Below are 13,862 nucleotides of genomic sequence, written 5' to 3'. Positions count from 1 at the left end.
CAGTGTTAGCATGCAAGAATGTCCTGTAAAATAAGATAATAGATCTACTGTCCATCCAGCACAGACTGCCCCCGCCTGCAACTCACACACACTCACAGAACACTATTGTCCTGCCCTGCACAAAGAGTCCTGTAAGCATGAACACACACACACACACACACACACGGGTGGAGAGAGAGAGAGTCCCAGCACTGCCTTCCTTTCCTTTTCTGGAGAAGCCGTATGTATTTCTACTCATAATTGTTTTCTTGAAGATACTGCTGTTGATATTCATAATAAGTGTGGAGTGAGCTTTTAATTCAAGCCTTATTAGTCTTGTTATTTTGTTGGCTGTTGAGTGGTTGCTTATCGTTAAGTATTTCTGGGGCCTGTATCATGATGGTAGCTGAACAAATTCAGAGTTACAGGATGTTTTTTTTTTGAGTTGACAAAACCAAAACTCTCTAATTCGGCTTTGTTGGTACCATGATGCTGTTCATCAACTTTCTTTGTCAACTCTGGCTTTGATCCTGAGTTTGTGGAGAACAGCCAATCACAAGCCTTGCAACACAAAGCAAGTTTGATTTACTTCTCGCGAGAGACCCAGCGAGATTCAAAACTAAAGGTTAAAGGTTTTGCTAAAGGTTAAGAGATAAGAATATGACAAACTTAAACGTCATATGAAAAATTAAGGAGGACAAATAAAATAAATTATCTTGCTCTATCAGTGCAGTCACAAGTGAAACTTGTTAACTTAATTTATACATTTGAAAATACATAGTGATGGAGACTCGAACATATAAGGTCAGATTTTTTTTTTTAAATAGTGCAATCTTTTGATACTACAGCTTATTTATATTACATGATCTGTTTACATTAATATTTATTTAAAATAAACAATTTATAATTGATAAATAACTGTTAAACTAAAATTGCTTGTGTGTAAAAGATACATAATAATAATATGAAACACATTAATTATATAAATCATAAGATTACTCAGTAATTATCATTAATGCCAGATTTCTATTTGTTTTTGTTTTTTTTAGCAATAGTGACCTTCAATTTGGATCAACATGAACTGGAGTGACTTTGTATCGGACATGTGTCACTTCTCTTACATCTGATTGGTCCAGCTTCAGTCTGAGATCTCTAACCCAGAACACAACCTTCTGCAAGCTTCAGCTAAACCAGCTAATCCAGCTTTATGGTACAGGCCCCTGGTGTTTGATGTCAGGTTGTTTCATAAGAGTTTTTTTTTTTTTTTTTTTTTATATATATATATCTATGGAGTTTTACATGAAGAAAGTCAATATTTTCCAAAATTAATAAAATAATAATAATAAAAATATATATATATAGATATACGGAGATACGGAGGAGATACGGAGGAGATGGAAGGATATAAAACAGGAGCGACGACAGTGAAGGAGGAGAGAGGACCAGGCCTGGACTTTATTTTGTGTTTGCTTTTTATTTGTGCGTGACAGTCGTCCGCGAGGGGCTGTTGCACTGTTTTGTGTTTATTTTGTTATTAAAGTCTTTATTTGATTGTCCGCTGGTTCCCGCCTCCTTCTTCCCATAGTTATGGAGTTTTTTATTGTTACATATATATATATATATATAATAATTATATATATATATATATATTGTATTGCATGTGTGAGCTCGGTCTGATCTGTATGAATGTACACAGACCGTAACACAGACTGATCATTGAGCTCTGAACAGCAGATGAATGTCAGAGAGATTAATGTGACCACAGCTGTTGAATTTGTGTCTGTTGTTCTTTTCATTTACCAGTGGTGCAGTGTGTTTGTCTCTTTATACACCTTGTGGAAAGGACAGGTCAAGATCCAGGATGGAGGTACAAAAACAACAATGCAGGAATGCCACTATGCCACTATTCTGAAACTAAACTCAATCTACAATGACTACAACCTCTAACTGAAATAATAAACTCAAGGTACAGCAACTGCAACCGCTAATCTGAGACTAAACTCAATCTACAGCAACTACAACCTCAAATCTAAAACTAATCTCAAGAAACAGAATCTGCAACCTCTAATATGAGACTAAACTCAGTCTACGTACAATGATTACAACTTCTGATCTGAAACAAATCTCAAGATACATCATCTGCAACCTCTGATCTGAGACTAAACTCAATCTACAGTGACTACAACCTCTAATCTGAAATAATAAATTCAAACTTTATTTCAGTTCTGAGTTTTTTCAACTCAAGGTTTCTCATCCAGCTAAATATCTTAAAGAGTTTTGCTTTAGCACACATCTAGTTGGTGCTGGTGTACATGCACATGTTTGTACATGTAGCTCATGTTCTTGAATCATCCTTATTGGTCCTGGAGACATAATTCAGCAAATGGTGTTTTAGGGATGAGGAATGTGCTGGTTTGGGGGCGTCACTGGGTGTTCTGGGGCCTGTGTACAGTATATAGTTTTGGCTCATTATGACACAGGTCCCTGTACTCTGTCCCATCTCCCCACACTAGTGACACCCCTGAGCTGATGTTTTTTGTTCGTAGGTTTATATCGTAGGGATCTGCATCGTAGTATGTGGAAACTTTCTCATCAGCATCTCCTTGAATATCCAGGTGAAGCTCAGCTCGCTCACACAATCACACACACTAGCACTCTTTCAGTGTGTCGGTACTGCATGTGTTTGATGTTTAGAGGTCATCTCTGCTAAACTGTGGTAGTGTCTCTGGTGTTTGTGCAGAAATACACACATGTGCGGCAGTCGCAGCGAGGGACGAAGCCGTACTACACCAGCCGTCTGTGGTGGTGCGGGATCCTGCTGATGGGTTTGGGGGAGCTGGGGAACTTTGCTGCATATGGATTTGCTCCGGCATCACTCATCGCTCCTCTCAGCTGTGTGTCTGTCATCGGTAAGACCTTCTCTCTGTTCATTAAAACATGACACAGTTGATCATGGGTCCAAATGCTGCAGTTCTGTAGTTCAAGAGTCAGTATTTAACTCTACAAATGAAAAACTGGCTCTGTTTATCTCTTTCAGCGAGTGCCGTCATTTCTGTGGTGTTCCTCAAGGAGACGTTACGGGCTTCAGATATCCTCGGTGAGATTAGAGTCTTTTTTACATCTCATAATGAAGTTCTTGTCTTCTCTTGTTTTGTAGGAAAATAAACAAATTAGTAAAAAATAATTCATAATTAAAGTTGTATTATATGTACATATAAAGCACGATTTTGTGATTTTATTTTTTATGAAATCCGAGAGCTTTCTGACCCTGTATAGACAGCAACACAACTGAAAAGTTCAAGGCTGTGAAATGCAGTAAGGACATGGTTAAAATACTCCATGATGTGACAGCAGTGGTTCATGGTTTCATGATAATGTAACAAAAACAGGTTTCAAGCAGCTTTCCTCAATGTTCTTGTAATGAAGATGTTTTGTCGGCAGGAGGTGCCTTAGCGCTTACCGGCACCTACTTCCTGGTGACATTCGCCCCTCATTCATCACCTCATGTCACGGCCAACATGGTGGAGCGCTCGCTGGTCAGCTGGACCTTTCTGATTTACTTCGTAAGTCTGTTGTAATCTTGACCAAGTTACAGTACAGCTAACTGATCACATTTTACAGCATTAGTAAAGTGACACTTAGAGAAGTGAAATAAAGTCCTCGCTTGATTGATACTTATGCTGTTTCCACCGAAATTACCCGGAACAACTTTACCAGGAACTTTTTTTCCCTAGCAACTATTTTCCCCCCAGACCTGTTGCTTTCTGTGTTTCCATCGCGATCTAATGTACCATGAAGATTAGGCAAATAGTCTGGTGATTTAAACATATTAATAGCCACAGAAATGTAGTTCAAGGAAATGTGTATACAGTACAGACAAAAGGTTTGGACACACCTTCTCATTTAAAGAGTTTTCTTTATTTTCATGACTATGAAAATTGTAGAGTCACACTGAAGGCATCAAGGGCTATTTGAGCAAGAAGGAGAGTGATGGGGTGCTGCGCCAGATGACCTGGCCTCCACAGTCACCGGACCTGAACCCAATCGAGATGGTTTAGGGGTGAGCTGGACCGTAGACAGAAGGCAAAAGGACCAACAAGTGCTAAGCATCTCTCGGGGAACTCCTTCAAGACTGTTGGAAGACCATTTCAGGTGACTACCTCTTGAAGCTCATCAAGAGAATGCCAAGAGTGTGCAAAGCAGTAATCAAAGCAAAAGGAGGCTACTTTGAAGAACCTACAATATGACATATTTTCAGTTGTTTCACACTTTTGTTATGTATATAATTCCATATATAATTCCACATGTGTTAATTCATAGTTTTGATGCCTTCAGTGTGAATCTACAATTTTCATAGTCATGAAAATAAAGAAAACTCTTTGAATGAGAAGGTGTGTCCAAACTTTTGGTCTGTACTGTATATACAGCCTAAATTACAAAATAATAGCAGTACAATGTGACCAACCAGAATAATCCAGGTTTTTAGTATTTTTTTTATTGCTACGTGGCAAACAAGTTACCAGTAGGTGATGCATGCTCGTAAGGCTGTGCAATTGGGCAATTAGTTGAAAGGGGTGTGTTAAAAAAAAAATAGCAGTGTGGCATTCTATCAGTGAGGTCATCAATTTTGTGAAAAAACAGGTGTGAATCAGATGGCCCCTATTCAAGGATGAAGCCAGCACTTGTTGAACATGCATTTGAAAGCCTGAGGAAAATGGGTCATTCAAGACATTGTTCAGAAGAACGGCGTACTTTGATTAAAAAGTTGATTGGAGAGGGGAAATCCTATAAAGAGGTGCAAAAAATTATAGGCTGTTCAGCTAAAATGATCTCCAATGCCTTAAAATGGAGAGCAAAACCAGAGAGACGTGAAAGAAAATGGAAGACAACCAATGGATCGAAGAATAACCAGAATGGCAAAGGCTCAGCCAATGATCAGCTTCAGGATGATCTAAGACAGTCTGGAGTTACCTCTAAGTACTGTGTCAGTTTGAAGACGTCTGTGTGAAGCTAATCTATTTTCAAGAATCCCCCGCAAAGTCCCTCTGTTAAAAAAAGGCATGTGCAGAAGAGGTTACAATTTGGCAAAGAACACCTCAACTGGCCTAAAGAGAAATGGAGGAACTTTTTGAGGACTGATGAGAGTAAAATTTTTCTTTTTGGGTCCAAGGGCCACAGACAGTTTGTGAGACGTACCCCCAAACTCTAAATTCAAGCCACAGTACACAGTGAAAACAGTGAAGCATGGTGGTGCAAGCATCATGATATGGGCATGTTTCTCCTACTATGGTGCTGGGCCTATTTATCGCATACCAGGGATCATGGATCAGTTTGCATATGTCAAAATACTTGAAGAGGTCATGTTGCCTTTATGCTGAAGAGGACATGCCCTTGAAATGGTTGTTTCAACAAGACAATGACCCCAAACACACTAGTAAACGAGCAAAGTCTTGGTTCCAAACCAACAAAATTAATGTTATAGAGTGGCCAGCCCAGTCCCTGGACCTTAATCCAATCGAGAACTTGTGGGGTGATATCAAAAATGCTGTTTCTGAAGCAAAACCAAGAAATGTGAATGAATTGTGGAATATTGTCAAAGAATCATGGAGTGGAATAACAGCTGAGAGGTGCCACAAGTTGGTTGACTCCATGCCACACAGATGTGAAGCAGTTTTAAAAAACTGTGGTCATACAACTAAATATTAGTTTAGTGATTTACAGGATTGCTAAATCCTATAAACAAAAACGTTTGTAAAAAATAGTTTTGAGTTTGTAGAGTCAATGGCAGAAACTGCTATTTTTTTGAACACACCCCTTTTAACTAATTGCCCAATTGCACAGCCTTAAGAACGTGCATATCATGAATGCTGGGTCTTGTTTTTTTTTCTGAGAATCTAATGCACCTACTGGTAACTTGTTTGCCATGTAGCAATAAAAAATATACTAAAAACCTGGATTATTCTGGTTAGTCACATTGTACTGCTATTATTTTGAACAATACTGTACATTCTCCCCTGAAATACTGTTAAAACTACATTCCATAATAACAGTAATATTTTGAAATATTTTGAATATCTGAATAAATCGTGGTTGAAATCACAATGCAATATTTTGCTTCGTGAACTCTGAATGAACCCAGAAAGTTCCGGACCTTTGAAAAAGTACTACCTCGCCAGCAGGGACTTTCTGAGGGCCGTTTATTACATGGAACTTTATTTACACTGTGTTGCGTTTATAACAAAATTATAGACGCAACACTTTTGTTTTTTCCCCCATTATACATGAGCTGAACTCAAAGATCTAAGACTTTTTCTATTTACTGTGGTGGAAAAATTCATTTAACATTGCTTCTGTATGCCCATATATTCATGTGTTTTCTTGGAATTGCTGTGTGGACACCATGAGAGGGTCATTGGGCCATATAGTGGGGGGACAATGCCTGAGGATGACCCGAAGGGTCACCTAAGTGAGAAACAACCCACAGAGAGTGTGTTTAATGTTATCCATGTGCAGTTTTATCACACAGCACAATGCCACAGATGTCTCAAGTTTGAGGGAGCGTGCAATTGGCATGTTGACTGCAGGAATGTCCACCAGAGCTGTTCATTTCTCTACCATAAGCCATCTCCAAAGGCATTTCAGAGAATTGGTCAGTACATTAAACCGGCCTCACAGCCAGGAAGTATGACCATATTAGCCCGGTCCTGTCAACACTGCACTGGCTCCCTATCAAGCATCGTATAGATTTTAAAATATTGCTTATTACTTATAAAGCCCTGAATGGTTTAGCACCTCAGTATTTGAATGAGATCCTTTTACATTATAATCCTCTACATCCGCTACGTTCTCAAAACTCAGGCAATTTGATAATACCTAGAATATCAAAATCAACTGCAGGCGGCAGATCCTTTTCCTATTTGGCGCCTAAACTCTGGAATAACCTACCTAACATTGTTCGGGAGGCAGACACACTCTTGCAGTTTAAATCTAGATTAAAGACCCATCTCTTTAACCTGGCTTACACATAACATACTAATATGCTTTTATTATCCAAATCCGTTAAAGGATTTTTAGGCTGCATTAATTAGGTAAACCGGAACCGGAAACACTTCCCATAACACCCGATGTACTTGCTACATCATAAGAAGAATGGCATCTACGCTAATATTAGTCTGTTTCTCTCTTATTCCGAGGTCACCATAGCCACCAGATCCAGTCTGTGTCCAGATCAGAGGGTCACTGCAGTCACCCGGATCCAGTACGTATCCAGACCAGATGGTGGATCAGCACCTAGAAAGGACCTTGTCTCAGAGGAGCACCAGGACAAGACCACAGGAAACAGATGATTCTTCTGCACAATCTGACTTTGCTGCAGCCTGGAATTGAACTACTGGTTTCGTCTGGTCAGAGGAGAACTGGCCCCCCAACTGAGCCTGGTTTCTCCCAAGGTTTTTTTTCTCCATTCTGTCACCAATGGAGTTTCGGTTCCCTGCCGCTGTCGCCTCTGGCTTGCTTAGTTGGGGTCACCTTCATTTACAGAGATATAGTTGACTTGATTGCAAATGATTGCACAGACACTATTTAAACTGAACAGAGATGACATCACTGAATTCAATGATGAACTGATTTTAACTGTCATTTTGCATTATTGACACACTGTTTCCCTAATTAATGTTGTTCAAGTGCTATATAAATAAAAGGTGACTTGACTTGACCTGACAACTGCAGATCACGTGTAACCACACCATCAGGACCTCCACATCCAGCATCTTCACTTCCAAGATCATCTGAGACCAGCCACCCCGACAGCTGCTGCAACAATCGGTTTGCATAACCAAAGAATTTCTGCACAAAATGTGAGAAACAGGTCTCGACCTGACTGCAGTTTGTCGTCGTAACAGACTTGAGTGGGCAAATGCTCACATTCGATGGCGTCTGGCACTTTGAAGAGGTGTTCTCTTCACGGATGAATGATGTTTTCACTGTACAGGGCAGATGGCAGACAGTGTGTATGGCGTCGTGTGGGTGGCACGTCCTGATTTTGCAGAGTTAGATGTGTTCCTAGGTCAACATACTTTGTTGACCCTGGAACAACATTTTACTCCAAAAATTTAATCTTGACCATATCCCTACACCTAAACCTAACTTTAACCATGAGTAATCCCTAAAATCTGAGGAAATTATACATGAATGACACTGACGTACAAGAACCAAACAGTGATGGTAAGCATAAACTTCACAAAATCTATAAACTTGTTTGTCAAATCTGATTGGTTAATCACAACGTTGTTCCAGGGTCAACAAAGATGTTGTCCCAGGAACATGTCTCACTTGGTAAAATCAGGTTCTGCGTGTGGGTGAGCGGTTTGCTGATGTCATCGTTGTGGATCGAGTGGACCATGGTGGTGGTGGGGTTATGGTATGGGCAGGTGTATGTTATGGACAACGAACAGAGGTGCATTTTATTGATGGCATTTTGAATGCACAGAGATACAGTGACGAGATCCTGAGGCCCATTGTTGTGTCATTCATCCATGTCCATCACCTCATGTTGCAGCATGATAATGCACAGCCCCATGTTAGGATCTGTACACAATTCCTGGAAGCTGAAAACATCCCAGTTCTTGCATGGCCAGCATACTCACCGGACATGTCACCCATTGAGCATGTTTGGGATGCTCTGGATCGGCGTATACAACAGCGTGTTCCAGTGCCTGCCAATATCCAGCAACTTCACACAGCCATTGAAGAGGAGTGGAGCAATATATCACAGGCCAAATTCAACAACCTGATCAACTCTATGTGAAGGAGATGTGCTGCACTGTGTCAATGTCAATGTCAATGTCACCTTTATTTATATAGCGCTTTAAACAAAATACATTGCGTCAAAGCAACTGAACAACATTCATTAGGAAAACAGTGTCAATAATGCAAAAATGATAGTTAAAGGCAGTTCATCATTGGATTCAGTTATGTCATCTCTGTTCAGTTAAATAGTGTCTGTGCATTTATTTGCAATCAAGTCAACGATATCGCTGTAGATGAAGTGTCCCCAACTAAGCAAGCCAGAGGCGACAGCGGCAAGGAACCGAAACTCCATCGGTGACAGAATGGAGAAAAAAACCTTGGGAGAAACCAGGCTCAGTTGGGGGTCCAGTTCTCCTCTGACCAGACGAAACCAGTAGTTCAATTCCAGGCTGCAGCAAAGTCAGATTGTGCAGAAGAATCATCTGTTTCCTGTGGTCTTGTCCTGGTGCTCCTCTGAGACAAGGTCTTTACAGGGGATCTGTATCTGGGGCTCTAGTTGTCCTGGTCTCCGCTGTCTTTCAGGGATGTAGAGGTCCTTTCTAGGTGCTGATCCAGCATCTGGTCTGGATACATACTGGATCCGGGTGACTGCAGTGACCCTCTGATCTGGACACAGACTGGATCTGGTGGCTACGGTGACCTCGGAATAAGAGAGAAACAGACTAATATTAGCGTAGATGCCATTCTTCTAATGATGTAGCAAGTACATAGGGTGTTATGGGAAGTGTTTCCGGTTCCGGTTTACCTAATTAATGCAGCCTAAAAATCCTTTAACGGATTTGGATATTAAAAGCATATTAGTATGTTATGTGTATGCCAGGTTAAAGAGATGGGTCTTTAATCTAGATTTAAACTGCAAGAGTGTGTCTGCCTCCCGAACAAATTCAATCAAATTGCCTGAGTTTTGAGAACGTAGCGGACGTAGAGGATTATAATGTAAAAGGAGCTCATTCAAATACTGAGGTGCTAAACCATTCAGGGCTTTATAAGTAATAAGCAATATTTTAAAATCTATGCGATGCTTGATAGGGAGCCAGTGCAGTGTTGACAGGACCGGGCTAATATGGTCATACTTCCTGGTTCTAGTAAGAACTCTTGCTGCTGCATTTTGGACTAGCTGTAGTTTGTTTACTAAGCGTGCAGAACAACCACCCAATAAAGCATTACAATAATCTAACCTTGAGGTCATAAATGCATGGATTAACATTTCTGCATTTGACATTGAGAGCATAGGCCGTAATTTAGATATATTTTTGAGATGGAAAAATGCAGTTTTACAAATGCTAGAAACGTGGCTTTCTAAGGAAAGATTGCGATCGAATAGCACACCTAGGTTCCTAACTGATGACGAAGAATTGACAGAGCAACCATCAAGTGTTAGACAGAGTTCTAGGTTATTACAAGCAGAGTTTTTAGGTCCTATAATTAACACCTCTGTTTTTTCAGAATTTAGCAGTAAGAAATTACTCGTCATCCAGTTTTTTATATCGACTATGCAATCCATTAGTTTTTCAAATTGGTGTGTTTCACCGGGCTGCGAAGAAATATAGAGCTGAGTATCATCAGCATAACAGTGAAAGCTAACACCATGTTTCCTGATGATATCTCCCAAGGGTAACATAAAGCGTGAAGAGTAGCGGCCCTACTACTGAGCCTTGAGGTACTCCATACTGCACTTGTGATCGATATGATACATCTTCATTCACTGCTACGAACTGATGGCGGTCATATAAGTACGATTTAAACCATGCTAATGCACTTCCACTGATGCCAACAAAGTATTCAAGTATTCAGACAAACGGTGGTCACACCAGATGCTGACTGGTTTTCGAACCCCCCCCAATACAGTAAAACTGCACATTTTAGAGTGGCCTTTTACTGTGGTTAGTCTAAGACACACCCGTGCAATAATCCTGCTGTCTAATCAGCATCTTGGTATGCCACACCATTGAGGTGGATTGAGAAGTGCTCACTTACACAGATTTAGACAGATTTGTGAACAATATTTGAGATAAATGGGCCTTTTGTGTTCATAGAAAAAGTCTTAGATCTTTTAGTTCAGCTCATAAAAAATGGGGGCAAAAACAAAAGTGTTGCATTTATAATTTTGTTCAGTATAGATCCTGGTACCAGCCCAAAGTCACTAGTTCTTGGGTAAAGTTCCAGCGGCGGAAACGGGGCTTTAATCACGTATAAATGATATGGCTCTTCAGAACTCTTTTCTGTCTTTCTCTCTGCAGATGTTTGAACTGATTCTCTTCGCTATCCTGATGTATTTGTATAAGTGCAGGAACATGAAACACATTGTGATCATGATGATCTTGGTGGCGTTACTCGGTAAGAACAGATTCTGGTCTTTTTGTTATGAAAATGAAGATGATGATGAGAAAGACAACAGGTTATTCAGTCATATCATTCAATTCTTCACTCACAAGAGCAGATAAAGAAAATGTGACACGTACTGTTAAAGAATCTGGTTGTTTCATTACTTTGTTTTTTGATGAAAAAGAAGATAAATCATGCAAGACTTCAGATCCACCAGAAATTTAAGACCATTTAAATGGATCCAAATGTAATTTTACACTACAATATCCAGAACTGCTTCTAAACCATCTACCAATTTTGCCATAGAAGTTGTATTTCTGTCTATAGATATTAAAATAGATTTACAGTGATTCATAATTCTCATGATGAATAAATGTTGTATCACTGAAAAGTATGTTTGTTGCAGCTTCGGTGACGGTGATCTCGGTGAAAGCGGTTTCAGGAATGATCACAGAGACGATCCGTGGAAGTCACCTGCAGCTCACCTATCCCATCTTCTACATCATGTTCATCATCATGGTCATTTCCTGTGCCTTTCAGATCAAGTGCGTCTGACCCTTCACTGACACAAACCTCTCACTTATAGTGCTCAGGAGAATCCTGCTCATTTCTCTCCATTTGCTCAGGTTTCTGAATCAGGCCATGAAGATGTTCGACGCCACAGAGATCGTGCCTATCAATTACGTTTTCTTCACCGCGAGCGCCGTTGTTGCAGGTCAGTCTGTTTAAATGCGTTTTGGGGAAGTCGTGGCCTAATGGTTAGATATTCTGACTAGTTATCCTAAGGTTGCGAGTTCGAGTCTCGGGCCGGCAGGAATTGTAGGTGGGGGAAGTGACAGTACAGTGCTCTCTCCACCTTCAATACCACGACTGAGGTGCCCTTGAGCAAGACATTGAACCCTGAGCACTGTAGTATAAATGGCTGCCCACTGCTCCGGGTGTGTTTGTGCACTTTGGGTGGGGGTTAACATAGCTGTATGTCACGTCACTTTCAGAATAGAGACTAGTTGCTTTTCTTTCCTGGAAACACAAAAATGCTTAACAGAATACTTTTGTATTTCTAGGCATTTTATTTTATGAAGAATTTTATGGTTTATCTTTGATATACATCATCATGTTTGTGATCGGGTGAGCACTTCTCAAAAATTATAATTTAGAACAATACTTTCCTGTTTGTTTGCGGTTTAAGATTTGAGAGTGTGTGTTTGTGTGCTATTCAGGTGTCTGCTGGCATTTACTGGAGTGTTCCTAATCGCGAGAGCTCGTCCCAGAATCAAGCTGGACCGCGTGTTCATTTCAATGGCCCAGATTCCAGGTATCCTAAGAACGCCTGACAGTGCTCCATTGATCGAGCTGCCAAGAGTTTAGGTTAATGGACTGTGTTTGTGTATTTCAGGCAAAAGCTGTACAGATAAAGTGCAGCCGCAATCAGATGACAGTAAATATGGAAAACTTGCACCTAAACTCTCATGCAACAGCGGGATCCAACAGGACGAGCCGTAGACGGAGGAATGGAGAAAGGCACTAATGCTCAGTGTGTGTGTGTGTGCGCGCGCGAGAGACATTGAGTGTGTGTGCGACAGAGAGGTTGAGTGTGTGTGTGTGTGTGTGTGTGTGTGCGCGCGCGAGAGACATTGAGTGTGTGTGCGACAGAGAGGTTGAGTGTGTGTGTGTGTGTGTGAGAGAGAGTGAGAGAGGTTGAGTGTGTGTGTGTGTGTGTGTGTGTGTGAGAGAGTGAGAGAGGTTGAGTGTGCGTGTGTGTGAGAGAGTGAGAGAGGTTGAGTGTGTGTGTGTGAGAGAGAGAGAGAGAGAGGTTGAGTGTGTGTGTGTGTGTGTGTGTGTGTGAGAGAGTGAGAGGTTGAGTGTGTGTGTGTGTGTGTGTGAGAGTGAGAGAGGTTGAGTGTGTGTGTGTGAGAGAGTGAGAGAGGTTGAGTGTGTGTGTGTGTGAGTGAGAGAGGTTGAGTGTGTGTGTGTGTGTTTGTGTGTGAGAGAGTGAGAGGTTGAGTGTGTGTGTGTGTGTGTGAGAGTGAGAGAGGTTGAGTGTGTGTGTGTGAGAGAGTGAGAGAGGTTGAGTGTGTGTGTGTGTGAGTGAGAGAGGTTGAGTGTGTGTGTGTGTGTTTGTGTGTGAGAGAGTGAGAGAGGTTGAGTGTGTGTGTGTGTGTGTGTGAGAGTGAGAGAGGTTGAGTGTGTGTGTGTGAGAGAGTGAGAGAGGTTGAGTGTGTGTGTGTGTGAGTGAGAGAGGTTGAGTGTGTGTGTGTGTGAGTGAGAGAGGTTGAGTGTGTGTGTGTGTGTGTGTGTGAGATGTTGAGTGTGTGTGTGTGAGAGAGTGAGAGAGGTTGAGTGTGTGTGTGTGTGAGAGAGGTTGAGTGTGTGTGTGTGTGTGTGAGAGAGTGTGAGAGAGGTTGAGTGTGTGTGTGTGTGTGAGAGAGAGTGAGAGAGGTTGAGTGTGTGTGTGTGTGTGTGTGAGAGAGTGAGAGAGGTTGAGTGTGAGTGTGTGTGTGTGTGTGTGTGTGTGAGAGAGTGAGAGAGGTTGAGTGTGTGTGTGTGTGTGTGTGTGAGAGAGTGAGAGAGTGAGAGAGGTTGAGTGTGTGTGTGTCAGAAGATGAGTGCAGGTCTGATGGAGTTTGAAAAGGTTTTATTTTGAATGCATAACAGTCTAAGTGTTATTATGATTTTTTTTAATAAACTAGTGTAATGTGAAACAGTCTGATACTTTGCCTAAAGGAAAAAAAATGACGTGATTCTAGTGC

General features: G+C 41.0%; 1 protein-coding gene across 2 annotated transcripts; it reads left to right on the top strand.

Moving 5' to 3' along the window:
• The first annotated feature begins 29 nt into the window (after positions 1-29).
• Positions 30-12,706, top strand: LOC132134212 (NIPA-like protein 2). Of its 2 annotated transcripts, none has more exons than XM_059547006.1 (12): positions 30-220; positions 1,783-1,846; positions 2,526-2,594; positions 2,720-2,888; positions 3,017-3,076; positions 3,421-3,542; positions 11,073-11,124; positions 11,519-11,657; positions 11,739-11,827; positions 12,177-12,240; positions 12,333-12,427; positions 12,509-12,706. In XM_059547006.1, the coding sequence occupies exons 1-12, from the start codon at positions 138-140 to the stop codon at positions 12,613-12,615; spliced, it is 1,113 nt and encodes a 370-aa protein (XP_059402989.1). In that variant the 5' UTR covers positions 30-137; the 3' UTR covers positions 12,616-12,706. The 2 variants fall into 2 exon arrangements, with proteins under 2 accessions (XP_059402989.1, XP_059402988.1); XM_059547005.1 differs by having other exon boundaries at positions 11,028-11,124.
• The last annotated feature ends 1,156 nt before the right edge of the window (positions 12,707-13,862 follow it).

The sequence above is a fragment of the Carassius carassius genome, unplaced genomic scaffold (assembly GCF_963082965.1).
Source record: "Carassius carassius unplaced genomic scaffold, fCarCar2.1 SCAFFOLD_98, whole genome shotgun sequence".
Lineage (NCBI taxonomy): Eukaryota > Metazoa > Chordata > Actinopteri > Cypriniformes > Cyprinidae > Carassius > Carassius carassius.
This window is presented reverse-complemented; position numbering and strand designations above follow the sequence as displayed.

Bases quoted from the DNA above. Each gene is read 5' to 3' on its own strand.
- LOC132134212 (XM_059547005.1), top strand. From the start codon at position 138: ATGAACACACACACACACACACACACACGGGTGGAGAGAGAGAGAGTC. The intron at 221-1,782 runs GTATGTATTTCT...TTCATTTACCAG, and splicing joins TTTCCTTTTCTGGAGAAGCC to TGGTGCAGTGTGTTTGTCTC. The intron at 12,241-12,332 runs GTGAGCACTTCT...TGTGCTATTCAG, and splicing joins ATCATCATGTTTGTGATCGG to GTGTCTGCTGGCATTTACTG.